The sequence below is a fragment of the Brachyhypopomus gauderio genome, chromosome 6 (assembly GCF_052324685.1).
Source record: "Brachyhypopomus gauderio isolate BG-103 chromosome 6, BGAUD_0.2, whole genome shotgun sequence".
In the NCBI taxonomy this organism is placed as follows: Eukaryota; Metazoa; Chordata; class Actinopteri; order Gymnotiformes; family Hypopomidae; genus Brachyhypopomus; species Brachyhypopomus gauderio.
Window position 1 is genome coordinate 13,492,605 of NC_135216.1, and position 25,913 is coordinate 13,518,517.

General features: G+C 39.0%; 3 protein-coding genes and 1 long non-coding RNA gene across 8 annotated transcripts; 3 read left to right on the forward strand and 1 right to left on the reverse strand.

The window, feature by feature from the left end:
* Nucleotides 1–679: 679 nt before the first annotated feature.
* On the reverse strand, nt 680–2,559 carry dlx5a (distal-less homeobox 5a). 2 transcript variants are annotated; one of them, XM_077007791.1, is made up of 3 exons: nt 2,069–2,559; nt 1,313–1,497; nt 680–1,151 (listed from the first exon to the last, which is right to left on the reverse strand). In XM_077007791.1, exons 1-3 carry the CDS (start codon nt 2,424–2,426, stop codon nt 846–848), a joined length of 849 nt encoding a protein of 282 aa, XP_076863906.1. In that variant the 5' UTR covers nt 2,427–2,559; the 3' UTR covers nt 680–845. The 2 variants fall into 2 exon arrangements, with proteins under 2 accessions (XP_076863906.1, XP_076863905.1); XM_077007790.1 differs by having other exon boundaries at nt 1,313–1,500; nt 2,069–2,546.
* Nucleotides 2,560–3,551: 992 nt separating this feature from the next.
* ago2 (argonaute RISC catalytic component 2) lies at nt 3,552–22,151 on the forward strand. Of its 2 annotated transcripts, none has more exons than XM_077008819.1 (19): nt 3,552–3,797; nt 7,487–7,670; nt 7,753–7,873; nt 8,198–8,379; nt 8,738–8,874; nt 8,967–9,101; nt 9,188–9,293; nt 9,636–9,783; nt 9,882–10,001; nt 10,105–10,227; nt 10,367–10,500; nt 10,672–10,856; nt 10,996–11,155; nt 11,278–11,368; nt 11,687–11,881; nt 11,979–12,113; nt 12,208–12,309; nt 12,446–12,645; nt 13,567–22,151. In XM_077008819.1, the coding sequence occupies exons 1-19, from the start codon at nt 3,773–3,775 to the stop codon at nt 13,673–13,675; spliced, it is 2,592 nt and encodes an 863-aa protein (XP_076864934.1). In that variant the 5' UTR covers nt 3,552–3,772; the 3' UTR covers nt 13,676–22,151. The 2 variants fall into 2 exon arrangements, with proteins under 2 accessions (XP_076864934.1, XP_076864935.1); XM_077008820.1 differs by having other exon boundaries at nt 9,206–9,293.
* Nucleotides 4,505–6,792, forward strand: LOC143516913 (uncharacterized). Its single transcript, XR_013131820.1, has 2 exons — nt 4,505–4,688; nt 4,806–6,792. It is a non-coding gene; the product is annotated as an uncharacterized LOC143516913 (long non-coding RNA).
* Nucleotides 22,152–23,401: 1,250 nt separating the features above from the next.
* Nucleotides 23,402–25,285, forward strand: LOC143516911 (uncharacterized). 3 transcript variants are annotated; one of them, XM_077008823.1, is made up of 3 exons: nt 23,402–23,618; nt 24,261–24,791; nt 25,010–25,285. In XM_077008823.1, the coding sequence occupies exons 2-3, from the start codon at nt 24,307–24,309 to the stop codon at nt 25,140–25,142; spliced, it is 618 nt and encodes a 205-aa protein (XP_076864938.1). In that variant the 5' UTR covers nt 23,402–23,618; nt 24,261–24,306; the 3' UTR covers nt 25,143–25,285. The 3 variants fall into 3 exon arrangements, with proteins under 3 accessions (XP_076864938.1, XP_076864937.1, XP_076864939.1); XM_077008822.1 differs by having other exon boundaries at nt 23,430–23,618; nt 24,306–24,791; XM_077008824.1 differs by lacking the exon at nt 23,402–23,618 and adding an exon at nt 23,652–23,857 and having other exon boundaries at nt 24,306–24,791.
* The last annotated feature ends 628 nt before the right edge of the window (nt 25,286–25,913 follow it).

Below are 25,913 nucleotides of genomic sequence, written 5' to 3' on the forward strand. Positions count from 1 at the left end.
CGTAGCCTATCCTATACGCCCAAAATATTATAATTAATCCAAAGTGTATAATAATTATAAAGAATAAAATTTTAGCTAAATTATCATTTTTGAAGTTCTTTCTGTATGAAAAAATAAAAACTAAATGTGACACTACTACCACCACAATCAATACAATAAAAATAACTGCTACAATAGACAGACATATAAAATAATTATTAATAAGACATATACCCTAAATATAATAATATCCTGTGTCGACATTTATAGACATATATCTGGCATACTCCAAAATACGTAATTCATCAATCAAATGAATTTTTGCCTAATACTGTCCTTTTCCGTACAATTTTGTTTTAGACTATTTCAATGTCCGGAACCCATATAGTCCGACCTAAAACGACAATTTATTCGTGTCCTCACTACGTTTCTTCTTCGTCTTTTATCCACGCTATGTCAGGAGTATTATCGTCAAAGAATTGATATTCACGAGACTGATTAACAGTAGTCGAGTGTTGAATTAAATACATAAATGATAACCTAACTTTTTATGTGATACTGTAAAAATATGACAGACGCAAAGGATAAATTTAAAGAAAAACACACAATGCCTACATTTATTGTACGTTGCCCTTAATAATATAGCACATCCAGAGATGTTCAGGCGTTTCATTTTAAATTCAAGGCACCATTGAGAATGTTGGGGGTCCATCGTCCATGTAAAACATTTAATAAGTCTTCCAAATGCAATAAATTACATGCACACATTTACACATTATACACATTTTCTATGACTGTCAAATCAATACATTGCATATTCTTCAGAATTTAACAACAGTCCAATACAACAAAGTATTAGACACGTTTCAGTACAACGTTCCTGATCCGAGAGCCAATGAATGCTGTAGCGAGTTGGGAGCTTGAAGATGAGAATTAGAAGCGGAAGAGGAATACCAAGAATTGGGGTTTTCCAAAAATGTGGAGGTCGCTGTGTTGATATTTTGGGGCTGGTGATGCGGTCTTGAAGGACCTTGCGAGTCCCACACTGCTGGAGACTGAGGCGAGTTACACGCCATTGGGTCGCTGGAGCTAGGGCTGTGCTCTGGAGGTAACTCTCCGTTCTTCATTATCTTCTTCAGTTTCGACCGTTTGTTTTGAAACCATATTTTCACCTGTGGAGGGCAAATGCACAAGAAGTGCAAAAATACTTAATATTAAATATGAAATGGCAAATAAATTCTTTACTATTTTTACAGTATAAAGTACACGATGCTTATTTCTATTTTGCAACTAAAATAATTGCGTGAATATAGCCCATTAAAGGTTCTCATACTTGTGTCTGTGTGAGTCCTAAAGACGCCGCCAGTTCCGCTCTCTCTGGAAGGGCGAGGTACTGTGTGTTCTGAAACCGTCTCTGCAGGGCAGCAAGCTGAAAACTGGAATAAATTGTGCGAGGCTTCCGGACTTTCTTGGGTTTTCCATTTACCATTCTTACTTCGGGCTCGACTGTCTCTTTTTCTGCTATAAACAAGAAAGAAAGAAAGAAAGAAAGAAAGAAAGAAGGGAAGAAGGGAAGAAATAAATAAATAAAGAAAGAAAGAAAGAAAAAAGAAAGAAAGAAGTTAATACACTTCCGAAAAATATTTTTACACCGATCTGACTGGTCAGTTATAAAAATGTTTCAAATATATTCGTCTAAGGTAAAAGACAGAAGAGACACACACTAGACACACTTGGGTTCTAGACAATCACTCTTGTCCGTAGCACGAAAACTACGCTCTGAAGAACTTGATAAAAATATAAAATATATAGGTTTTTAAATTCCAATCTCTGCATGTATATAGTGTATATATATAAGGCTTATGATGTATCCATGTATCCATGTATCAAGACTTAAAGACCGATAGCTCAGAAAGATCTTCTTTATTAGTTAAACTGAAAATACCCAGTACTACTAGGTTGTTACTACTACTACCACGAATGTTACTACCATTAATACTAATGCGAAAACTAATACTAGTACTAAAAGTAATAATAATAATAATAATAATAATAATAATAATAATAATAATAATAATAATAATCTCACCTTGCGGGCTCGGTTGCGATTGGACTCTGCTGTATGTTCCGGCATACTGATGGTACGCAGAGCTGGTATACGAACTGTAGTCAGGGTAAGATTTTGTAGAGTAATTTCCAGCCGTTCCGTTGACTCCGTGGTATTGGTACGGATAAGTATTAAGAGGTTTCCCGTATGAACTCGAGTTCGGAGAACAATAACCATGATGAACACCTCCGGCAGGGCTATAGTAGCCAGAATCCGTGGCTGTTGACTCGGGCAGAGTTGGAGATTCCTGAGACGGATGATGCATGTTGGAAAGATGAAAAGCGTTCTGAAAATCTGCAGGTTTGATACTAGGAATCCTTCTGTCAAATACTCCGGTCATAGTTTGTGAGGAGCCGAGGAGACGTGTCTGACACTATAAGGATCTCAAGTTTACACTACCATTGTGTGTACAGGCGTCGGCGCTCTCTCTTGAAGACTGCTGTAAGCCCCGAAGGAAAGACTTGGTTAAATCCTAAATTGCGCTGTTACGCACTGCAGGGAGGATCTAGTTCAATTGGCCAAAGAGAACAGACAACAGTTACTCCCTAACTCGCTGAATCAATTTAAGAGGTATTAAATGTATACAAAAACATTTTATTGTGTTTACAAACAGATAATGAATTCGAGAAATTAAGAGATGTCAATTATAACCTATAAATAAGTAAATAATCAATAAACTTGGACCAATTCGTACAACAGGCTAAAGAAACACAATAATGATATATATTTCTAGAAACCCACTATTTGCAATTTATGATGTAATCCGTTCTTTAAAAAAATATCAACAAAAAAGGACAAAAAACGCAGTAGGCTAATATTTTATTTACGTCGAACACAGTCTAACGGACTAATGCACTCTATACTTACATTTTGTATTTAATTAATCTCACGTAAAGACGGATATGTTTTATTGGTCCTAGTCGAAAATTTGACAATAAATCATCACTTTATCATGTTCGATGGCTGATAGTGCGACAGTGAACACTTGAATGATCATTAGGTCTAAGGTGCAAGAGATACTGAAGACGAGACATTTACTAATGGTAAAATGGTGCCACCATGTGGTGGATTAAAACGTTGTACCGAAACTGAACATTAAATCTGAAGTGTTTATAAAGATTAAAAAGAATATGTATTAACTTGCCGGCATCCGAAGGTCAAGTATTTTTCTTCACTTTCAACAGATTCGTTAAAAATTCTTTTGAAAGTCCACGAGTGACTTTAGGGCACGCTAAACCACCCCGGAAATGACGCAGCGTAATCGGCCATTGTTTACTTGTTGTTTAAAATTTCTTATATTCGTTTTTTTGTGTTTCAGCAGCATATTTCGGATCATGACTGTTAAAAAAGCAAAGTTTTCTGTCTCCCCCATATAGTGAAAAAAATATATAGTAAAAATTCCAATAAGCGGTGCAGCGCGCTGGGCGAGCGCGAGCGTGCGGCGACGTCACGGAGGCAGGTTCCGCGAGCGCGCGGCTAGTCCTGTTGTGATGGGGGATGGGATGGGACCAGGGATAGCGCTCGTGGTCTCGTAATTTACCGCTCGCGCACAACCGTTGATTTCCCTCAAAAGTTGTGATTTTGTTTCGGATAAACAAACTTTACTGTGCGCGTATGCGCGTCGCGACGTGCCAGGAGCAGAAGTAACCACTGTGTAATTGGAAGTTTCTGCCCAAAACTACTAAAATGTATCCCAGCGGAGCAGCTGTTGGTAAGTAATGGCTAGCTAGCCCAGTGAATAACCGCTAACTTTGTTAACCTAGCTAGCTAGCCTAACTTATCTGAAGTGGCCGTATTTGTTGTCAGTAAATGGCTCTTACCTATACAAATGTATGAAGAAGATAACGTTTAATTGATATACTTGTTAAACAGACATGATAAATAACTTGATATAAGTGTTTTCTTAATCTTGTACGCGATATTTATACCTGTTAAATCTGCCAGCTTAGTAGGCCCTGCTGTGTTTTTGTTAGCCAGCTAGCTAATTAGCTCGCTGCCTGCGCTTCTCGTCCTGGCATTAGACTGAATGTGAGGAACAAGTAGTTAATACTGTGATATTACAGAAACGCGATTCATAGAACTTGCTATATTAGCCAGTTAGATAAATTAGTTAACCAGTTAGATTGTGTATGTGACTTGCTAGCTAGCTAGTTGACTAGCTAAGTGACTAATCCTTGCTAGATTTCTTTTTCACATTTTCTTTCATGATTATTTTCAGTCATACAGCAAGTTAACTTTAGTTGCGAGTAATAATGTAGATTTTGGTTCGCTAGCTACATGTATCCTGCTGGTATACATTAGTAAATTACTAGCTAGAATATATTATCTCTTTTTTGAGGCAAGCCCAGCTAGCCAGTTGTGTGCTTGTTGCACGAAACTTTTCACTTGCTAGCTAACGGCTCCTGTGTAGCTGTTAATATTAGCAGACAAATGTTAGATATTTGGTTTTGAGCTAACGAGCTCAGTTGATTTTGTTACACGTTCAGATGGACACTGCTTCCTCCTGTAATGATCATAAACGTTGGTCGGTACGGTTATTCGCAGTCGCCACCCTCCCCCAGCTCCCTTTAGTGGCAGGAGAGACACTGCAAAATAAGAGGCTGTAAGTGCAGAAAGGATATCATGCTGTTTAACTAAGCTTACCAGTAAACGAAATTGCTGTAATTTAATGTGCAATTAACAATTGATTGGAGTGCCTAACAAATTCTTATTTTCTTAGTTTCATAGGGCCAAACTACAAACTGATCATTGCAATCTTAAGGGCAAGTTTCCTGGACATGGGGTTGCAGTGTCAAGGATGAATCACCAGGGGAAATTCTTTAGACTTGGGTTTGATGTGAAACTTTTAATGTAAATTATCCTGCACAGAACTGCACAAACGTTTAATATTCATATATTTAAGTTAAGTGTATTTAAGTCAAGGTTATGTGGAGGATTGAGATCTCTACAAAACACTTGCCCCTTGAAACATGGGGACGGGTATGACAGGGAACAAACCTGGGGACAGGGCTAGGAAACTTGGGGACAGTGGCATGACGGGAGTAGGAAACTTGGGGACAGTGGCATGACGGGAGTAGGAAACTTGGGGACAGTGGCATGACGGGAGTAGGAAACTTGGGGACAGTGGCATGACGGGGGTAGGAAACTTGGGGACAGTGGCATGACGGGGGTAGGAAACTTGGGGACAGTGGTGTGACGGGGGTAGGAAACTTGGGGACAGTGGTGTGACGGTGGTAGGAAACTTGGGGACAGTGGTGTGACGATGGTAGGAAACTTGGGGACAGTGGTATGACGGGAGTAGGAAACTTGGGGACAGTGGTATGACGGGGGTAGGAAACTTGGGGACAGTGGCATGACGGGGGTAGGAAACTTGGGGACAGTGGTGTGACGGGGGTAGGAAACTTGGGGACAGTGGTGTGACGGTGGTAGGAAACTTGGGGACAGTGGTGTGACGATGGTAGGAAACTTGGGGACAGTGGTGTGACGGTGGTAGGAAACTTGGGGACAGTGGTGTGACGGTGGTAGGAAACTTGGGGACAGTGGTGTGACGATGGTAGGAAACTTGGGGACAGTGGTATGACGGTGGTAGGAAACTTGGGGACAGTGGTATGACGGTGGTAGGAAACTTGGGGACAGTGGTATGACGGGGGTAGGAAACTTGGGGACAGTGGTATGACGGGGGTAGGAAACTTGGGGACAGTGGTATGACGGGGGTAGGAAACTTGGGGACAGTGGTATGACGGGGGTAGGAAACTTGGGGACAGTGGTATGACGGGGGTAGGAAACTTGGGGACAGTGGTATGACGGGGGTAGGAAACTTGGGGACAGTGGTGTGACGGTGGTAGGAAACTTGGGGACAGTGGTATGACGGGGGTAGGAAACTTGGGGACAGTGGCATGCTGCAGTCTAGGTGGGGTAGATTGTGAGGCTGTTGAGTTGCTGGTGTGGTCTTAATGATAAAGTGTGTTTTTAGCCTCGATAAGATGGGTTGAGACTCTTAGGACTCCACAACTTCAAAACCTTTATGAGATTAAGGCTTTCCTTTTAACAACCCAACATTTTTGATCTTCTTGTGCTTTCTGTGCAACATACCAGGATTTGTTAGATGGTTAGTTTATATATGCTTTGTTTAAACATCACAGCTTGCAGTACATGTATTAAATCAGTGAACAAGGTGTTGTGACAATGGCATCTATAACATATTGACATTCATATTTGGGGCATTTAAACGAACTCTTATTCAGAGCAACTTAAAAAGTGCTTACGCTGATTGTTTCATATGCCTGCTGTTGTGAAGCAGCATCACCATGTTGGTTGGTGGTCTATTTGATATGTGCGTTTTTTTTTTTTGTTAAGTTTGTTTTGTTATCTGCGGGGATGTATGAGGACTATCTTTAAGTGTCAGAAGGTTTTGACAAGTTACTCTGACGTAAAAGCTGGGGTGAAGTTTCTCTTTTATCCTTTTGTGGGCCTGTAGTGTCGACAGCATTTTGTGCTACATGTCTGTCTGACCACTTGTTTTTTCTTCCTGTTTGGCTGCGATATATATTGTATATTAATTTGGGTGATGATAGTTCACTAGCTTCCAATTAGTCAACAGTTTTCTAGGCATAACTTCACTGCTTTATTTCAGTCATGATAGGCTGATCTTAGTAATTGCTGTAATTGTATTCTAAACTTCAAATTAAAATTCTAATTAACCTGTTTATCTGTATTGTTCATGTGTATTGTTCAGTCATTTGTAAACAACTTGTCTGTTCAGGCTTATGAGCATTATGGGATGGAAAAAAATACAATCTTCCAAATCTTTGTATCTATTATTTGAATAAGGCACGATATTTAATTGGCATACTGTTTTTGCTGACAACAGATATTGTGTGTGTGTATGTGTGAAAGCAAGAGGTTAAAATGAGTAGGTGTGTATGGGTGAAATTAAAACATGGACTAAATTCCATGGTTTTCCCCAAATAGATCAGTATTAAGTTCAGAATATTTACTGATTGAAAACTGCACGGTTACACTTATTTTCAGATGACCACACTATATTCTGACCAGTACAGGGTTTAGTAAGATCTTGAAGGAATTTTGATGTTTCTGTACATATGCTGCTGTAGTGTTTGCCACACTTTGGAGATTTAAGATTAAGAAGCAGTAGAACCCATTAGCGTTCTAAATTCCAATGTTCCTGTTTTTTTTGTTTTTTTTATTATTTTTTTTATTTTTATTTTTTTATAGATGCTTGCTTCTCTTAAATCCAAATATCAACGTTTCCTAGTCTTAAAGAAAAGTCTAATTCAGTAGAAACTGAGAACATCCAGTCTCAGCTGGTTCTTAGAGTCTCAACAAAGAGACTTTTAGGGTGGTGCAGTTCTTGAATATGGTTTGCATGTTTGTCCCCAGCGGCTCCGCCTTCACCTCCACCACAGGAGTATGTCTTCAAACCGCCCCAGCGGCCAGACTTTGGCACCATGGGCAGGACAATCAAACTGCAGGCCAACTTCTTTGAGATGGAGATTCCCAAGCTGGAAGTGTACCATTATGATATTGACATCAAACCAGAGAAGTGTCCACGCAGGGTCAACCGGTAAAACTCTCCCCATCTCAACCTAGCCACAAGATTTCAAAATAGGCAATGGAATTCACACCAACATACTCTTGTTTTTCAGTGAAATTGTTGAGCACATGGTCCAGCACTTTAAAACACAGATCTTTGGTGATCGGAAACCTGTGTATGATGGGAGGAAGAATTTGTACACAGCAATGCCGTTACCTATAGGAAGAGACAAAGTAAGTACACTGAGTGGTAGGGACTGCAACTGACTTTACCTGACATAATCACGTTTTACATGCTTTTGTTGTAAAAAGTTCTATAAAATATCACTGATCTCTTCCACAGCATAAATTAATACATGAACATGTGAGCACAATGATTTTGTTATGGGTGCTGATAGATAATATCTTCTAAACTGTACTTGTGTATCTAAACTCCATATGAACCAGTGTACTCTGTTAGAAAACCACATAAACACGAAGCATTACAGATACCGAGCTAGACAAGGAACGAGCCTGTGGTGATGCTGACGGTCCTCGGCCCATGTCCTGTTGTTCTAGGTGGAGTTGGAGGTCACCATCCCTGGAGAAGGGAAAGACAGGAGTTTTAAAGTGGCTATAAAGTGGGTGTCTTGCGTTAGCTTGCAAGCTCTTCATGAAGCCCTGTCTGGACGGCTGCCGTGTATCCCCTTTGAGACCATCCAGGCTCTAGATGTGGTCATGAGACACTTGCCTTCCATGCGGTCAGTCACCCAGCTTTACTTTCACCGTTTCAGTTCAGTTTTATTTCTCATATGTTATTAAGTTTTAAATTAGGATTAAGTTTTTGTTTCATTCACATTGACGGCTTTCTTTCTAAATAAGTATATATGTTATTGTACCAGATGCTATATAATTTTTGTTTAATATTGTGTAACGTACTAAATACATTTTAAGAAATGCATTTATTTTTTGTTACAACATATGACCATAAGAGGGCACTGCTTGTTCATGAGCTGAGCTGAATAAATGATTCGATGATCCACAAATAATTTATTTCCACTGTGCAAACATTTCTTTGATTCTGAATTGAAGATGATTATTTCTTTGTCTCCTGTGCAGGTACACACCTGTTGGCAGGTCATTCTTCACACCTTCAGAAGGCTGTTCCAATCCCCTTGGTGGTGGGAGAGAAGTCTGGTTTGGCTTCCACCAGTCTGTTCGACCATCCCTTTGGAAAATGATGCTCAACATAGATGGTGGGAATTAGTCTGTGTTCTGATTTTCTTATGGGTTTTGGGTGTCCGTTCAGTGGGAATTTCTAAATTTCTCCAAATATTGTTCTTGTTAGTGTCGGCCACTGCGTTCTACAAAGCCCAACCGGTGATTGAGTTCATGTGTGAGGTTTTGGATTTCAAAAGCATCGAAGAACAACAGAAGCCTTTAACAGATTCCCAGAGAGTGAAGTTTACCAAGGAGATAAAGGGTGATTATACCTTCAGTGATTTTTACAGTATCCTCATTTAAAAGTCCATTGTAGTTTACATTCCTGCTCTCACTTTCTGACCCCAGGTCTGTACCCTTCCGCAGGTCTGAAGGTGGAAATCACACATTGTGGGCAAATGAAAAGAAAGTACAGAGTCTGTAATGTAACCAGGAGACCAGCCAGCCACCAGACGTAAGAGCTCTTCTTCACTGTTGGCTTGTTCATGTTCATACGAGTGGTTTGCTGGTATTGATTGCTTACATGGGGAAAGTTAAATCCAGAACCACCTCATTGTAGTTGTCATAATTTCTAGTCTTTATAATATTGTGTTTGACAGTGGCAGCAAGTATAGTAAAGTATAGAAATAAACATATTTAGCTGTTATGCCACAGCGTCAGACTGCTCAAACGATTTGAAAATAGTTGTTATTGAGTTGTTGTAATGGTAGTTGTTGAAAGTGCTGGATTTCTTGGAGATTGAGCTAAATCCTTTTTCTTTTCTTTTTGAACACCCCACCACATCTTTGGCTCATAGGTTTCCTTTGCAGCAGGAGAACGGACAAACCATTGAATGCACTGTGGCACAATACTTCAAAGACAAATACAAATTGGTGCTTCGGTATCCTCATCTCCCATGTTTACAGGTTGGCCAGGAACAGAAACATACCTACCTTCCTCTTGAGGTTAGTGAAAGGCACATTTCACCTTAAAAAACCTTTTAGGAAAAGTGTTACACTCGTTAGTTATGGGACTGCTCATCATGATCTCTGTTTTGTCCCAGGTTTGTAACATAGTGGCTGGACAACGGTGCATCAAGAAACTGACAGACAATCAGACATCCACCATGATCCGTGCCACTGCGCGGTCAGCACCGGACCGTCAGGACGAAATCAGCAAACTGGTCAGTGTTCTACAGGGGGGCCCGGCCCAGTGGACCGCTCAACGCGCCTGGCTTCTTGAGGATGGCTTGTTGCGTCGTTTAAACTTTTCCGTTTCCTTTTCAGATGCGAAGTGCCAACTTTAATAGTGACCCTTATGTGCGTGAGTTTGGGGTCATGGTGAGGGATGAAATGACTGAAGTGAATGGGCGGGTCCTCCAAGCACCATCAATCCTCTACGGAGGAAGGGTATGCACCAGTTTTAAGAATCTTCTCTCTGAATGTATCTTTATTAGATGGTTCCCAGAGGTCTGTGTAAATGAGTGTGTGTGTGCGTGCGCAAATGTGAAGCTTACTGACTGTGTCTACTTTTTATTATTATTAATAGAGCAAAGCGATAGCTACCCCAATCCAGGGTGTGTGGGACATGAGAAACAAGCAGTTTCATACTGGAATAGAGATCAAAGTGTGGGCCATCGCCTGCTTTGCACCACAGAGGCAGTGCACAGAACTCCTGCTGAAGTAAGTCACTCCGCTTGTGTGACAATAGCCACTTTTGTGCTGAGCTTTTTAACATTGTGGAACAGTTAATAGCCATACTTTTTTATGAGGAAACGCCAGAAGGCTCACGCGACTTCTGTTTCTACTGCATTTGTCTGTGACTTATGTCTCCTGGCTGGTGTTCCCATGTAGAGCATTCACGGACCAGCTACGCAAGATCTCCCGTGATGCAGGCATGCCCATCCAAGGACAGCCCTGCTTCTGTAAGTACGCCCAGGGAGCCGACAGCGTGGAGCCCATGTTCAAGCACCTGAAGTACACCTACCAAGGTCTGCAGCTGGTGGTGGTCATCCTGCCAGGGAAGACTCCTGTCTATGGTGGGTTACTCTCTACACTCGATTTCTACATGTGATGGACCATACAGGTGAAATTATCTGATATGTACCCGTGTCGTCTTCGTGCTTTTGGTCACTCTCGCTTCTCTGTCCTAATCTTTTCAATCCTGTTATGTTATAGCGGAGGTGAAGCGTGTTGGGGACACGGTGTTGGGCATGGCCACACAATGTGTCCAAGTGAAGAATGTCCAGAAAACCACTCCTCAGACACTCTCCAACCTCTGTCTGAAGATCAATGTCAAACTGGGCGGAGTCAACAACATCCTGCTTCCACAGGGCAGGTGGGAACAGTTTTGAAAGATTATGGAATAGGAACCTTTGAAAAGGAATGAAGACTGTAGAAGTTTTGTTCAGTGTGCTGAAGGTTCAAGTTCTTGCGCTGATCTGTTTGTTTTCTTTGCAGACCCTTGGTGTTCCAGCAGCCCGTCATTTTCCTGGGTGCAGATGTCACTCATCCTCCAGCCGGCGATGGAAAGAAACCCTCCATTGCTGCGGTGCATTCAGAGACCTTGAGTCTGCTCACCTTCCACCATCACACCTTGCACATAATCCAGTTCTGCACATAATGCTACAATTAAGATCAAGATTCGTGAATCTGCGCAGATCTAGAAAAAAGCAAAGGTTACAGTACAGTGTGACAACAGTGCTGTTTTTCATTGTTCTGTAGTTGGAGGTTGAAATTAAACTACATGTATGTCTTTTGTTAAATGTTCATGGTGACTCTTGATTGGCCATAGTATGCTTCATACTTCATAGTATGACTTTGACGTGGATCATTGACCCAATACTAAATTTCGGCCTATTTGATTCAGGTGGTTGGCAGCATGGATGCCCATCCCAGCCGATACTGTGCCACGGTGCGGGTTCAGCAACACCGCCAGGATCTCATACAGGACTTGGCAGCGATGGTGAGAGAGCTGTTGATCCAGTTCTACAAATCCACGCGCTTCAAACCCACCCGCATCATCTACTACAGAGATGGCATTTCAGAAGGTCAATTCAATCAGGTAAATTGTTATGCTGTCCTGTCATTTACTTTGAAACAACCACATTTATGTTCAGTTTCCAGTCATGAGCCATTGAATGATATTTGGTTTTCTGTAGGTTCTGCAACATGAGTTACTCGCAATACGTGAGGCCTGTATCAAACTGGAGAAGGACTACCAGCCAGGCATCACGTTTGTAGTAGTCCAGAAGAGACACCACACCAGACTTTTCTGTATGGACAGGAATGAGAGGGTTGGTTATGTTATTTTAATAGAATTTAAATGTAATTACATGTTTCTTTCGAGATGCATTTGGATGGCTAACTAACTCTCTTTCTCTGTTGTAGGTTGGAAAGAGTGGGAACATCCCTGCTGGCACCACTGTTGACACAAAAATCACTCATCCTTCAGAATTTGACTTTTACCTTTGTAGCCATGCTGGTATCCAGGTACTAAGTTAATATGTCGCGTGTGTGTGTGTGTGTAAAGCACTGCTCTGCTTGGTCAGAGCCAACTTGAGATTAGATTAAGAAAGGCAGTCATTTGGTCACTTTTTATTCAACCCATGACTGTTTCTTTTCACAGGGGACTAGCAGGCCGTCTCACTATCATGTGTTGTGGGACGATAACCACTTCTCCTCCGATGAGCTGCAGGTACTCACTTACCAGCTGTGCCACACCTACGTTCGCTGCACCCGCTCCGTGTCCATCCCTGCACCGGCCTACTACGCACACCTTGTGGCTTTCCGTGCCCGCTACCATCTTGTAGACAAGGAACATGACAGGTACCGTGCCAAAGGTCTAATTACCTAAGAAGGAATGATTTGTATGGAGGTTAAATTAGCCCGAAAGCCCATTGTCTTGATCTTTCTTTTGAACTGGATTCTAAGTAACACTGCTCTTTTTGATGTAGGGCCGATTTCCTAGACTTAGATGAAACCTTGTAAATTGCGGCGTCAGTGGTAAATCACCATTGGAAATTCTTTATAGTGTACGTTTAGGCTTGTGGGTCTAGGGATCTAGCTTGTATTGTTCACTTGTCTGTACAGGCAATTTGTGATATTACACTGAGTGAGGTTTGCGTTTTTCCAATGTATTTTTCACACGTCCTTGAAAGTGTAACACAGGGACCAGATGTGTTAGGACAGGGGTTCCCAGCCTTTTACAGCTAACGGCCAAATAACAGCTCACCAGAGAGTGTTCTGTGGCTCCCATGAACACTGAATCAACCGCTTAAAATCTAAACAAATGCTAGTGCTAGGTGTTTAATGCTGAATTTCCTTAGTTTTGGTTTATGCTTGGCTTTCTTGGTCAGAGGTATGATGGGTGTTTCACTTGTAGATGGTCTAGCTTCAGGGTCTTTTGTTGTTTTAAACCTTTTACCTTTGATGGCTAAAAGTCATACATCATGATGGAATCATTTCACTTAAACTTGTACTATATAACAATCACCAGCTAGCCTTGTCAGACCAATGAATGAGGTCAACCTAAATGTTTTATTTTTGCAAGCTGGCATAACATCTGTCAAATCTGAAATTATGTTTGCTGAATCTATCTATGTATATTGAATGGATTTTTACTTTGCAGGAAAAAAACTTGGCCAGTGGCTCCCTAGCAGTACCAATGCCGTCCACTAGGGGGCTGATGCCTACCAATTGAAAACCACTATGTTAAGATATTGAGTGTGTGTGTTTCTGTGTTGGCAGTGCTGAAGGAAGCCATACATCAGGCCAAAGCAATGGTCGGGACCAGCAGGCCTTGGCCAAAGCCGTGCAGATTCACCAGGACACACTGCGCACAATGTACTTCGCCTGAACCCAGCTGAGTCTCGCACCCTCAAACACCCTGTTGGACCCTTTTTGTTTAATGGGTCTCTTTTAGATGGAAAAATGTTAATTTCAAACATTACATAACTTCAATGTTTTTTTCCCTTCATTTCTGTATTTATTAGAGCAGTCTGGCCTTTTTTAGGAGCAGGGGGCAGATTGTGAATCTGTGTTGTAAATGTATATTGTTAGGGTTGACCTGTTTACATAAAACCAGCTGAATCAGTTTCAGAATACCTTTTACACTGACAGTTCTGATTTTGCATTGTGAGGGTTGTAATAATAATAATTACTATTATTATTAGTCCAAGGCTGATTGTACAGATACTGGAACAGTACTTTTGATGACCTCATTACAACATCGAGGTTGCAAGAAATAAAATGCAGAAAAGTGCACTGAATAGAGAGGCACAACTTCAGGACACAAGTACTTATTGTGTTTTATGTTCAGTTTATGCAGAAATGTCTTTTTTGAGGGGGTGTCACTCTTGAAATTTGTTAGCCTATTACTGTTTGTTACCGTTATGCTTGAGTGACTAACTGACAGTGGGGGTTGGAAAATATTTTGCTTATACCTGAAGCAAACTCCTCGAATGTGTGAGAAGAGGACACAGAACGTTGCGGTGGGATAGTAGAAATCGAACAGGCTTGAAAATCTTCACTGCCAATCTCTCACCATGAGACGTGTGTTCTGACAATCAGCTTTATGGGAGTCAGGGGTATGAAAATGCAGGACTGGCCTGTTATTGTCACAACCATATTCTTTATCTAAGCTCGTCAGCAAGTACATTCTGGTCCATTTGATATCCTCCTTCACACAACAGTGCCCTTTCTTTGTGTACTTTTTTCTAACATTTTAATTTTAGAGCTGAGCAGTTAACAAAATATTGTACTCGGATAATTTAGAGATTAGTCTCTCTTTTGGAGATGCATCTCTATTTTGGAGATTGGTCTCTGTTTACTGTTGATTTGGTTTTTTTGCTGCCGTGGAAACAGTCTAAAGCCTTGCTCTCTTAACTGTCTGCTGTGATTCCATCAGCCCTCTATGTAGGTGTGTTAGTGCATGAATCAAAATGTTGGGTTGTAAAGAGGATTTTTGCTGGCCCTTAAAATACAAATCCATGATTATTCAGCTCTGAAATTAGTTAGCAGAGATATTCCTTCACTTTGAAGTGTAGACAGTCTCCAATCAAAAGTGGAGCTTTGTGCTACTGAAAGCCTTGTGCTGTGTGGTTCAGCGATAGACCACAGTCGAAGAATATCTAATAATGCCAGTAACACTGGGCTATGTACTGGCGTGTTTCAGTACACCTCATTCATACATGCTGATGGTTCGCATAACCATGGCCTTAATTGTAGAGAGGTCATGGGAGTTATGGTAAAATGTTTTAAAAGTTGTAGATATTTATATTAGTCACAGAGTGTAGGGTGAAATTTTTAGTTCAAAGTGTTATGCACCTTAATTCTTTGCCCAAATGTCAGTGGTGAATCGAGAGCTTTTGCAGTAGAAATTTATTTTTTAATTGTCTGGAGTTTTTTTGGGAGGGAGGGGGAATATCAAATATAAATGTGCCGTTGCCCAACGAGTAATCTCTTTGCCTCCGTTGCATTTGGGAGCCCTTTCAGAAGCTTTGTAGTGCCACAGGGTTTGGCCAGTAGGCAAGTGGATTCTAGATTTAGTTATATGACTTGTCATATAGGGTATACTGACAATTAATCCACTTGTCATTTAAAATTTGAATTGCAATATTTTAAGTACACTGTTAGACCTATAATGCAAACATTTAAATGCCTTCTAAAGCTACCATAATGTGTAAAAATCTATGATAGTTGATTAGCTGTAAAGATTATTTCCCCGCATATTTTCAATTTTAACCTTAAGTAGCTTAGAGTTGAGAATTGATGCTTTTTTTCTAATCTATGCATTTATAATCCAGAGATTTTAGTGATATTTTTGTGTACATGAATTATGAATTTGAATCATTATGTATGGTAGTAATTTGAAGCTTGGTGCTTTATTAGTGTGCATAGTACAGAATTGTGTACCCATTGTAGCAGTATTAGTCTAGAGAATATTATATTTTTATTATAGCAAACAATTGGATATACTTTGTAAAAGGTTTGTTAATCTTATTAGCCAAGGTAGATTACAAATATTAAGTGTACTGTTTTCTGACAGTAACTGAAGCACAAGGCGCAATTGTAGGTGCTATAATTTTTTCCCGAAACAACTATCCTTTTTTTTTCTTTTTTAAGCACACTACACACATCACGAAATCACCAAAACTCCTCAACCATAGACCTGGTTCATGAGGTTGAGTTTTTTTTTTCAGTTGTTTAACCTTGAACATTTTTCGTTATAATCATGTTCCGATTTGACTGTGTGCGCAGGGGTATGTTAGTTCTCCATCACAAATACTTGAGTTACTATTTGAATGGACTGTTTGGTGCTGGTCTCAACTTGTGAACGTAGATGCACTTTGAAGGGGCAGTGGACGTATTGGTTCCATGTGAGTCGAAGCATGAAGTTCTTGTCTGGTTGTGATTGTGTGGAAATGGCTTGATGCCCTACCTCTTGTTGCCTGTTTGTAATATTATGGTAACATTACTGCATTAGTGATTTCTTCATAATTGCACAAGCAGTTCTATTGAATATCGTTTCTTTGTCAGAATTTCTGGACTTTATCATAGTACTTACCTAAGACATCTCATGGACATTTGCCTAGAAATTACTGAAATGTGTATCTTTTCGGAGGCCATGCATGGTGCCATTAAAATCCTTTAAGACTGACTGCCATAGTTTTTTTTTTTACCAATAAGAAATGTTGAAGCCTCCGTGTTTATAAGAGTCCCTGCAAGTCGCCTTCAGTTTACAGTGTGGAGTAGAAAGAACATTCTCTGCTCTCGATCCTGATTGAAAGTCTACAGTGTGGATACTGTCATGGTCTGCCAAACACTTCTTGATTGCAGTGCATTTAAGTTTCACATATATGCCCCCATTTGTGTGGTTGCTTATTGGAAAGTGCTTGCTGTGTAGATTTTTGTTCAGATTTTAATAGTCTTTAGAGATGGAACATTTAGTATTAAACATTTAGTTCAGGAACTGAACCATAACATTTTGAACTACTTCTTAGGCCTATTTTAGAAGCAACATCACCTTTCAATAGAATTCACTTTGTCCTGTAAATTGTCTAAGTTATTAGAGCTCTCATTTGTTACTGAGTTTTTAGCATTTTACCTTTTAAAGCCAGCACCTTAGATGGTCAGAACTCTTCAGCATATGCAACACCTCCAAAAAACGAAAAACAAACAAAAAACCAAACAAAAGTGTGTGCGTGTTTGTATGTGTGTGTGTATATATATATATGTGCGTATATATGTGCGTATATATTTATATATATATTAATGTATATTAATGTATATAAAATATGTAGTATGTATGGTTGGGATTTTCTTTGCACTATATCAAGAGCTGTGGGGTTGGTGTTATAAAGATTGTGATCTTAGCAAATTTCTGGTTGTCCTGATCATCTTAAATGCTAAAAGATATAATATTTTTTAAATTTGATGATTAAATACAAGCTAAGTTTGTTTTACATTTTGGTACACTTACAAAATGTAAGTGGACACATATATAATGCAAGTTGGTGCAAGATACATTCAGACAGTGAAGTCCTGATAACTATGCAAAAAATATATATTTTCAGAGCCATTAATCACGTATTAATTTGTGTTTGTGTTCATTGGTTTAGCTTGTTAGCCAAAGTTTAACTTCAGAATTTCAAAAAGTCAGATTCTAGAGCTCCATAAAATTGAGAGGTTTAAGAACAATTTGTGCAAGACGAATTTTAATACTCATTTTTAACAAAGTATTTTAAATGGGGTCGAGTTTAGTTGGGTTCCTGTTAGTAATTAGATTTTGTTTAAGGAACCGTTTTTCAACAGCAGTTTCATGATGTTCAATATTGTACAAGCTAGGATGGCTTGATATGATAAAACCTAGTATTGAAACACGTCTTTCATCTATGCACAGTATGAAATCAACACATATCAGCCTTTTGAAGATAAAATGCAGGACTGAATTGAGAATTATGGTGCTGTTTTTAGATCAAACTGCAGAGGTGTGGGTTGATGAATGCAGAATAATACCTTACTGCTGTATGTCACTTGAAATGTAGAACACCAAAATAACTGCATGAAAATAGCTTATAGTTCTACTTTTAAAACCAGTTCTTATTACATTTTGTTATTGCCAGGATAGAATAATTTTGGCAAGACTATGTGTTTTAGATATACTGATTTACTTAGCCTACAATATGGTGCTAGCACTTTTTAGATAAAGAAAACAATGAAATTCAAACAGTTAAATAGAGAAGGCAAGAAGTATCAAGCTATTGTAGTGCCATGCTATAAACAAGTAGTATTGGTGGGAATGATCATTTCCTGTATGCAGCACAGCTGAGGTGCTTATTTCAGATACTCAAATATGATGCATTGGTAGCCAATTAAACTACCTGTAAAACAGATACATCACAAATGCTGCACCTGACCCTTAAGAACTCTGAATTTTATGTTGCTGCTGTTCAAATGTCACATTAATATTGAATAACTTTCCATCTTTTGAGTATTTTTAAATGTCTTCATAAGATATCTCAAACTTTTGATTAGACATAAATATGTAGATTTCAGTGTTGCCCCTTTCAATTAGATTACTAAAATTGACTACCTCTTTTGCAAGAATAAAATTTAAATGCATAGTTGACATTTCTTAAAATGATAATACTCTCACACCAGCTATGGCATAAAATACTTTTCTCTAAGTAAACTTGCACTGTAATTTAACAGTTGTAAGTTTTTTCATATTACTTGGTTGTCACCTGTTACCTTTCCCTATATCTTATGATGGCATACACATTTTGAGAAAAGAAGTACCAAATATAGTTTTCTAATACCCCTGATAAGGATCTAATATTAAAAACTATACTTGGAGACAGGAATTTCAAGCTGTGGCTGAAATGTCTAGGATTTGTTGAATTTGTGTACTTAGTAAAATCTCTCTCATGCACATTTATATTAACTGTAGTTCATATTTGTGTGGACTTTTAGAATTTCATTTTACCTGATAGGCATTCAAGCATTTGGGCAATTATTAAGGACACACTGGCACAACAGATCTATTGTTTTTGAGGTGCTTTACTATAACGACTGTATATCATTTAGATATATTATATTATAGTGTTTTTTTCCATTTAAACATTTATCGTTTGAGTTTTTTTTCCCCTCATTTTAGAAAGATCCAGTTTCATCCAGCCACTATTGAGCTTTATAGTCCATACACTCCTTTGAGCACAAGATCACTATTTGTCAAGCCCCTTCAGACATAGCTCGTTTTGTGATATGCTAGTCAGCCATAAAGTGGTGCTTGGCGAGCTCCAATTGACTGTGCGCACAAGTTCTGACTTTTCAGCAAATGTCACTATTGGTTAGAAGCCATCCAAACAGGACGACTTCTTTGTTTCCTTTAGAAATAGTCAGTTGTAAGTTTTGGAGTCCCAAGAGCACATATTGTAAAAACTCAACTAGATTGAAATTATGGGTGTTTTTGATTTTCGGGTTGTTTTTTGGACAGGGGGCATATATAATTGTGCATCAGTAACCCAAATGTACACAGAGTACTGTTGTGTAAGACTGAGTGGAAAAAATCTAGCTTAATGCCCTGGCTTTTTATACCAACTTTGAAAACTACCTCAGAATGGTGTTGGGTGCTAGTGTTGCCTATCCCTAATTTATATGATCTTGACAAAACAAATAGTGACCAAACAGTACAAACCAATACTGTGTATTAGAGGTATTAAGTTTTCTTCTACTTTTTTGAAATAAAAATTTCCATTGTGGACTATGAGGAATGTTTTGGTGTGTAAAAACATTACGGGACCAAACTGTGTGGACATAAGTTTCCCTTTTTAAAATGTAGTTGTTAAAAAAAAAAAAGAATCACCTTTCAGCAGTCTGTAAACTGGTATATGGTAAAAGCTGTAGTCACAATCCACTTATCATTTCATTTGCATTTGAGTTACTCTCATCAGTGGGCATTGCTGCTGTCTGTTGCATCGAGTTGGAGCAAGGACTGACTGCTCATTCCCTGTTTCGGTGAAAGCAGAGCAATAAATGAGAGATTATCTTCAGAGTGCATCTTGGTTGTCTTGTTCATTGTCATTTGAGGGTATTTGTAGAGCACCACCTGAAAAACGTTAGTGAGAGAGATTTCTGGAGTTTGTCTGGTTTGTGAATTGTTTGTAAGTTGGTATTTCTGGTATCTCCATGTTCATCAGTAGTAGTGTGCCATATTGTGGATAATATCCTGGGGAAGAATGACTCAATAAGCACTGCTGTGTTTTGCAATACTAGCTAAATTTGCTGCATCCTAAAAAAATTGCAGCCCGTTGGTGGACATTAGTGGTTGTTTGGCAGTATATTTCTAAGATTAATGAAGCCAGCTTGTCAGCCTGTGTCAAATAGAAGTTACATCACCACTTTTACTTTCTGTAAAATGCTTGATTCTTGTACTTGACTTATATCCAGTATTGCAATAAACAGACCCAAGGGAGCTGTCCTCATTACAACATCTGCTTAATGAAAACTCCACAGCAAAGGGAAGCGGGTCAGGAATAAGCTATTTAAAATGGTTTCATTGTCATTTGGTGCATCTTTCCTTGCTACATTTTACAGAGGGAATTCACTTTTCATTTTGATTCTGAAATTGTAATTTAATGTGTTACAACACATATTGATACACTGGCATATTTCAGTTGATTTCAGAGAATATAATGGATGTTAAAGGTACAAAAGGTTGTATAGAAGCTAAATCAATACTCTTGGTATTCTTCTTGAGCTAAGGACAACCAGTTTGTATTTTGTTTTTCTTGTATGTGTGCCTTTTCCTATTCACCCCCTATGTTTTTTTTAAAGGGTGATAATCCTTTTAATTTGATACTCATTGCCACATCAAAGAATTTATACATTATCATGCAACCTTGAGTAAATGCTGCATAGAACGATCAGTATTTGTATTTTGCACTTTCTGAGCAGTTAAAATTTGCCCTATTTAAATTGGGCAGACAAACTAAAAGAAAATTGAGACGAGGTATATTCTGCTATAGTAGGAATTCTAAAAAAAATAAAATGAAAAAAAAAGTCACTTGGAGATTTTTTCTAAAAAAGTGTATAGATATTCAGTACCTCATACGCCTGAGATATGCTGCACCATCTTCATTGGTTTTTATTTTGTGAGCCTCATTTTTTTTCCCTCCTCCTCCTCCTCCAAACATGGCGAAACAGTTTTTGCGTTTCCTTTTCCAGGGAGGTTTGATATGCATGCAAGGCAGGGCATATGCCTTTAAAAAATATTCAGTATCGCTAATGTGTTGACTGAAGCCGTGTTTTGATTACTGTTGTACATTGGCTGTTTTATTTGGGCGAAGAAGGTTTGTGCTGGAGTTTTGAGAAGGCTTTTGTCTGAATGTTGCCCATCCTTACTGATATATTTGCAAATATTAAGGACTCTTGTTTCCACAAAAGGCCACTAATGACACCCAGTATTTAGTAACTTGATAGTGGAAGTGACTTGACTCAGGTATTGCCACTTAAGGGCTGTATCTGCTACTGCTTCACTCACCTGCTCCCTCTTTCCCATGTCTCCACATACCCATGGAGCTGAGTTTTACACCACCATACAGTTCCTCTGGCCTTTAAATATGCACTATTAGCCAGAACATGCAAGCAATGCTTTTGTTATAAGTCACTGCCAGTCATGTTATAAGTCTACCTCCTGTGAATGTAGGAGTGTCCTGGACCTATAAAAGAATTACACATTTTTTCTGTTTTTAAAGTGGACAATCATCACCTACATCCACTGTTCTACCAAAAAGGAAAAAAAAGAAAAGAAATTAAATTACTCAGTGTAGCTGTTGTCCTGTGGTCCCTCCTTCTTTCAAGAATTTGATTGACAGCACACATTCCAGGACACTCCAGGCAAGGCTGTATTAGGTGTTTCCCCGTGTCTATGGAAGCCATGGGAGACCAAAGTGACCAAAGTATTTGAGGCATTGCTGCACTGCCTCGCAGCCTCAAACCTCCCCATCACTTCAGACGTTTTTCTGTTTCCTCCTTAGCCACATACCAAATTGAATTTGTCATTCCTGTTGTGAATGAGGTCTTTATTTTTCATTCCTGTAGTTGGACTCACTGCTAAGCTCTGCAACAACAGTAATTGTCGATGTAAAGTGTGAGCTTTGAGTTTTGTTTTTTTCTTTTTCACCCATTTCTGCTTTATGTTAATCTGCAAACTCGATATGCTGTAAACCCTGCTAGAACATAATGTGAATATGTATCATTTAATATAGTTGACTCTTTTGCTTGACTGTATATTGCATTGATTAATAAACTTAAGTTCTTTTGACTTGTCATTTGTTTCTTTAAATATTTTTATTATATTTTATATAATTGTGCATATGATTTTCATTTTACATTTTAAGAACAGTGCTTTCCTTTTACATGCTTTGACCCAACTTGTAAAGATTAGTGTTTTCTCACTTTTGTTTCTATTCCTGTTTATTAAGATGACTGTGTTGCATCACCCTGTGCCTCCTTTTTATACAAAACAAATGTTTCAAATGTTGATTAGTTGTGCATCTTCCTAGGCCCAAAAGCTGCCTGGACATGTTTTCAGCTAAATTAAGTAGAGTGCTGTTTAAGACGAAGAATGGCCCAATCACAGCTGGTACTTATCACTATTTTAGATATTTCACACCCAGTCAGATTAAAATGTTCTATGCATTGACAGGATTTATGTTTCATTTATGTTATTTATGTTTTGGATTTATGTTATGTTACTGCACTTACAAGATCTAAATGTTGAGCCAAAAAAACTTGGAGTACCCATGTAAAATTACATGACATCATCCTGGCCAGGTGTCCTTCCTAAGTGTGTCTACATTCCAGGACTTGTGGATCTTGCAACCTTTCCTCACCCAGATGTGCACTGGAAGAAGAAACGTTTGCTTTTAATGAACCCACAGAACCCAAAGAGGCTTTGTTTTATTGAGCTCATTGCCACTTGGCAAATAATGATTTGGTTTGAAAATGAGGTTAAAATTCGGCAAATAAAAAGCAACATTGATCTCAGTTCAGTGTAACCCATAAAAGTAGCAGTTTATGTTATGTGGGTCAACCTAAAGCACAATTTGAATTGTATCTGAAAGTGAAGCCGTAATATGGACTCTCCTGTATTGCAATTCTTTGTCTAAATTTTCCTGTAATAGGCTACTGTAATTTTTTCACTCCCAAAATAAGGGAACTAAAATTAATTTGTTAAAACAACTATAATTTAAAATAATTATTTAATAATTTTTTACTCAACATAAAAAAACTTGAATTGTAGACGATGTTTAACTCACGAATGTAAGCCTCGTGACCCAGTTTTAGTTTCATAGCTTTAGTGTTTTATATAGGCCTATATATATATATATATATATATATATATATGTGTGTGTGTGTGTGTGTGTGTGTGTGTGTGTGTGTGTGCGCGCGTGTGCGCGTTTGTTTTTTCTGCAATGGAAAGGATTAATTACTACAGTGTCGGTGATTTAATGTGGGCATACACCGCCGCATTGTATTTATGAGATACAATATTTCAACAAAAAAGTTGAAAATATTGTATCCGTATGCCAGTAAACAGTAATTTTTCAACTGAATAAAAGAACTTTTGAAACAAGACAGCTCAACACCGGCAAATAAATGGTGCGGTTTGTGGCGCTGTGCTGCTGAACTGATCCGCCGCGAAACCGAGTCAGATTTTCCAGCAGCGCAGTTCCACTGTCAACAGGGCTCAACTTAACGCTCAGCGGACGGCGTCCCTTAAAGCTTTCACTGAGGTAGGGAGGAAACAAAACCATGTTTTCTTTCGTTTAACGGGTTCGAAAAGATTCGATAGTGTAGCACGATAAACGTTCAAAGTTTAGCAGTTTGTTGGTTATTCTTGTAGATTAGTCATAAGAAGAAGGGTCAAGAAAAAAAAAACAATGCAGTTGAAATGGCTGCGCTTCGCCCTTTTTGGAGCACGTATGTTTCAAATTTCAAAGTTCGCTTAAAATAGCTTGAAAGAAAATTCTGGGTAAGCAAATCACAGTTTAAACATTTAACATTATGGCAATTCGGAATTGTTGCGTATTTCGAATTTAAAATACATGTTTTGAAATACAGTTGAATGGCTCATGCCATTTATTTCACAGATGTCTGTTACTGAAACGAGGTAACATCATAAAACATGCGGCTACACATATTCAACACATTTTACGAATTTTACTATCCATGTGTAGGTTAAATACTACTGTACACACTTGACCGAAGAATAACTTTTTTTAAACTAAATAATCTAGTAGGTTCCCACTTGACAGAAGTACTGGGTGTTTTAAATAAATAATTTAGGTGATTCCCATTTAGGACATTCATGCTTATTTGTGTATGGAGCCAGCTGGGTAGGACTATAGAAATGTCATGGACTTCATGTTTTTCAGGAACTGGACTGGGAAAATCTTATGTACTTTTTCCTACTGTAACAGAATGGCGTGGATTTTGGTGTCCAGTCTGCTCTTTCTGGGCATGCGGTACCCTGGACGCTGCTTAGGGGTGGAGTTTGATACGGAGGACAGGAACTGGGAGTGGGGGTCTGGCCTGCAGGAGCTTCTGCACAGTTTTCCTGCAGATAGTCCCTTTGTAACAGAGTCGCCCGGAAGGCCAGCCAACTGCACTCAGCGATTTTGGCTGCCTCCGTCATCACCCGTATGCTGGGACGACATCGCAGGGCCAGAGGAGTTTGAGCAGACCCGTCTGCTGGTGCTCCAGAACCGGGCGGCGCTGCAGGCTGTGTCCCAGGCCAGTGGCCTGGAGGAAGGTGGAGCTTCCTACGACCAACAGGCCAAAGAGGACATGGAAGGTGTTCGGGCAGAGCATCTCGACATTGCGCAAACAGTGGACTCTATACAGAAGGTGTTCTTCAACCTGGAGGAGAAGAGGAAACATGGCGGGGAGCTCTACACTTACTCCAGGTAATTAACCTTCCTGCCTTAGCAAAAAACTGTTGCTTGCTGTAAATCTGTGTGAAGAAAATGTGTTGCCACCCTCTAGAATTCCTTCAGGATGAAAAGAAATGACATGTTGGTACTTGTCCATGTATTATTCAGGAAAAGAGGAGCTTTGCAGCGTTGAACTTAAAAAGTGTCATTAGTGTTTATCATGATTAGGTAAACAAGGTTTCTGTCTTAAGTTTAAAGGAGCAGATTGCAAACACAATGGATGGCAAGGAGAAGATGGCAGCCATCCTGGAGCAGCACCTTTCTACTCTAGAGAGGTCCTTAGGCACCATGCAACACCGACTCACCCAGCTACTGGCACACTGAAAGGTGCTCAAATGGATCATTCACGGTACACTTCAGTGCAATGCATGCTTGTGATGAAGCAAAATTGAACATAAAAATCAGACTTCAAGAAGACTACTGTATATTTCGTCTTTTATCTATCATATACTTTTATCTTTACTGTTGCCAAGTTGTGTTCCTTTTTATTGAATCTGTTGGCCTAACAGTGACAAATTATTTTGATACTCACAGCTTCCAAGCAGTCCCATAGTGAGCCAACACATACTGCTGTGACACTTTCAGTAATTCCCTTATAAACAATACAAACAAAAAAAGCATCTTGATAATGAGTAATATGTAAAAAAGTAATACGACAGTTTTGGTACAATCGACAAGCTTTTCAGTGACGCAGAAAAAGTGAACATACTCAAATAAAATGTCAAAATTAAATGTAAAAAATTAAATGTCTATTTATTGAAAACATACCGAAATCATACAGTACACTATACAAAATGTCAGATACATTACAAATTTCAAGTAAAAACATTCACAACTTTGAATTTTAGTGCATGCCCAGACATTCAAAAAACAGCTCTGCTTTGAAAGCAATTTCCACACTCCACCCTGAAATGCAGCAGCAAATCCAGATATACTGGGAATGGACTCCAAACCATAGAAAACGGCTATGAAATTAGATGTCCAGTATATCTGTACATCATTTTAATTACAAAAAAGGAATTAGATTTACAAAAAAAAAAAATCAATTTATTTCACTTGAGCAATGCAGGTACTGACATTTATCGACATTTTTCT

Excerpts from the sequence above, each read along its gene's own strand:
- dlx5a (XM_077007790.1), bottom strand. The coding sequence starts at position 2,426 with ATGACCGGAGTATTTGACAGAAGGATTCCTAGTATCAAACCTGCAGAT. Across the intron at positions 1,501-2,068 it reads ATCGCAACCGAGCCCGCAAG|CAGAAAAAGAGACAGTCGAG; the intron begins GTGAGATTATTA and ends TCTTGTTTATAG. Across the intron at positions 1,152-1,312 it reads TAGGACTCACACAGACACAA|GTGAAAATATGGTTTCAAAA; the intron begins GTATGAGAACCT and ends TGCCCTCCACAG.
- ago2 (XM_077008819.1), top strand. The coding sequence starts at position 3,773 with ATGTATCCCAGCGGAGCAGCTGTTG. Across the intron at positions 9,294-9,635 it reads AGACCAGCCAGCCACCAGAC|GTTTCCTTTGCAGCAGGAGA; the intron begins GTAAGAGCTCTT and ends TTTGGCTCATAG. Across the intron at positions 9,784-9,881 it reads ATACCTACCTTCCTCTTGAG|GTTTGTAACATAGTGGCTGG; the intron begins GTTAGTGAAAGG and ends GTTTTGTCCCAG.
- LOC143516911 (XM_077008823.1), top strand. The coding sequence starts at position 24,307 with ATGGCGTGGATTTTGGTGTCCAGTCTGCTCTTTCTGGGCATGCGGTAC. Across the intron at positions 24,792-25,009 it reads GAGCTCTACACTTACTCCAG|TTTAAAGGAGCAGATTGCAA; the intron begins GTAATTAACCTT and ends TTCTGTCTTAAG.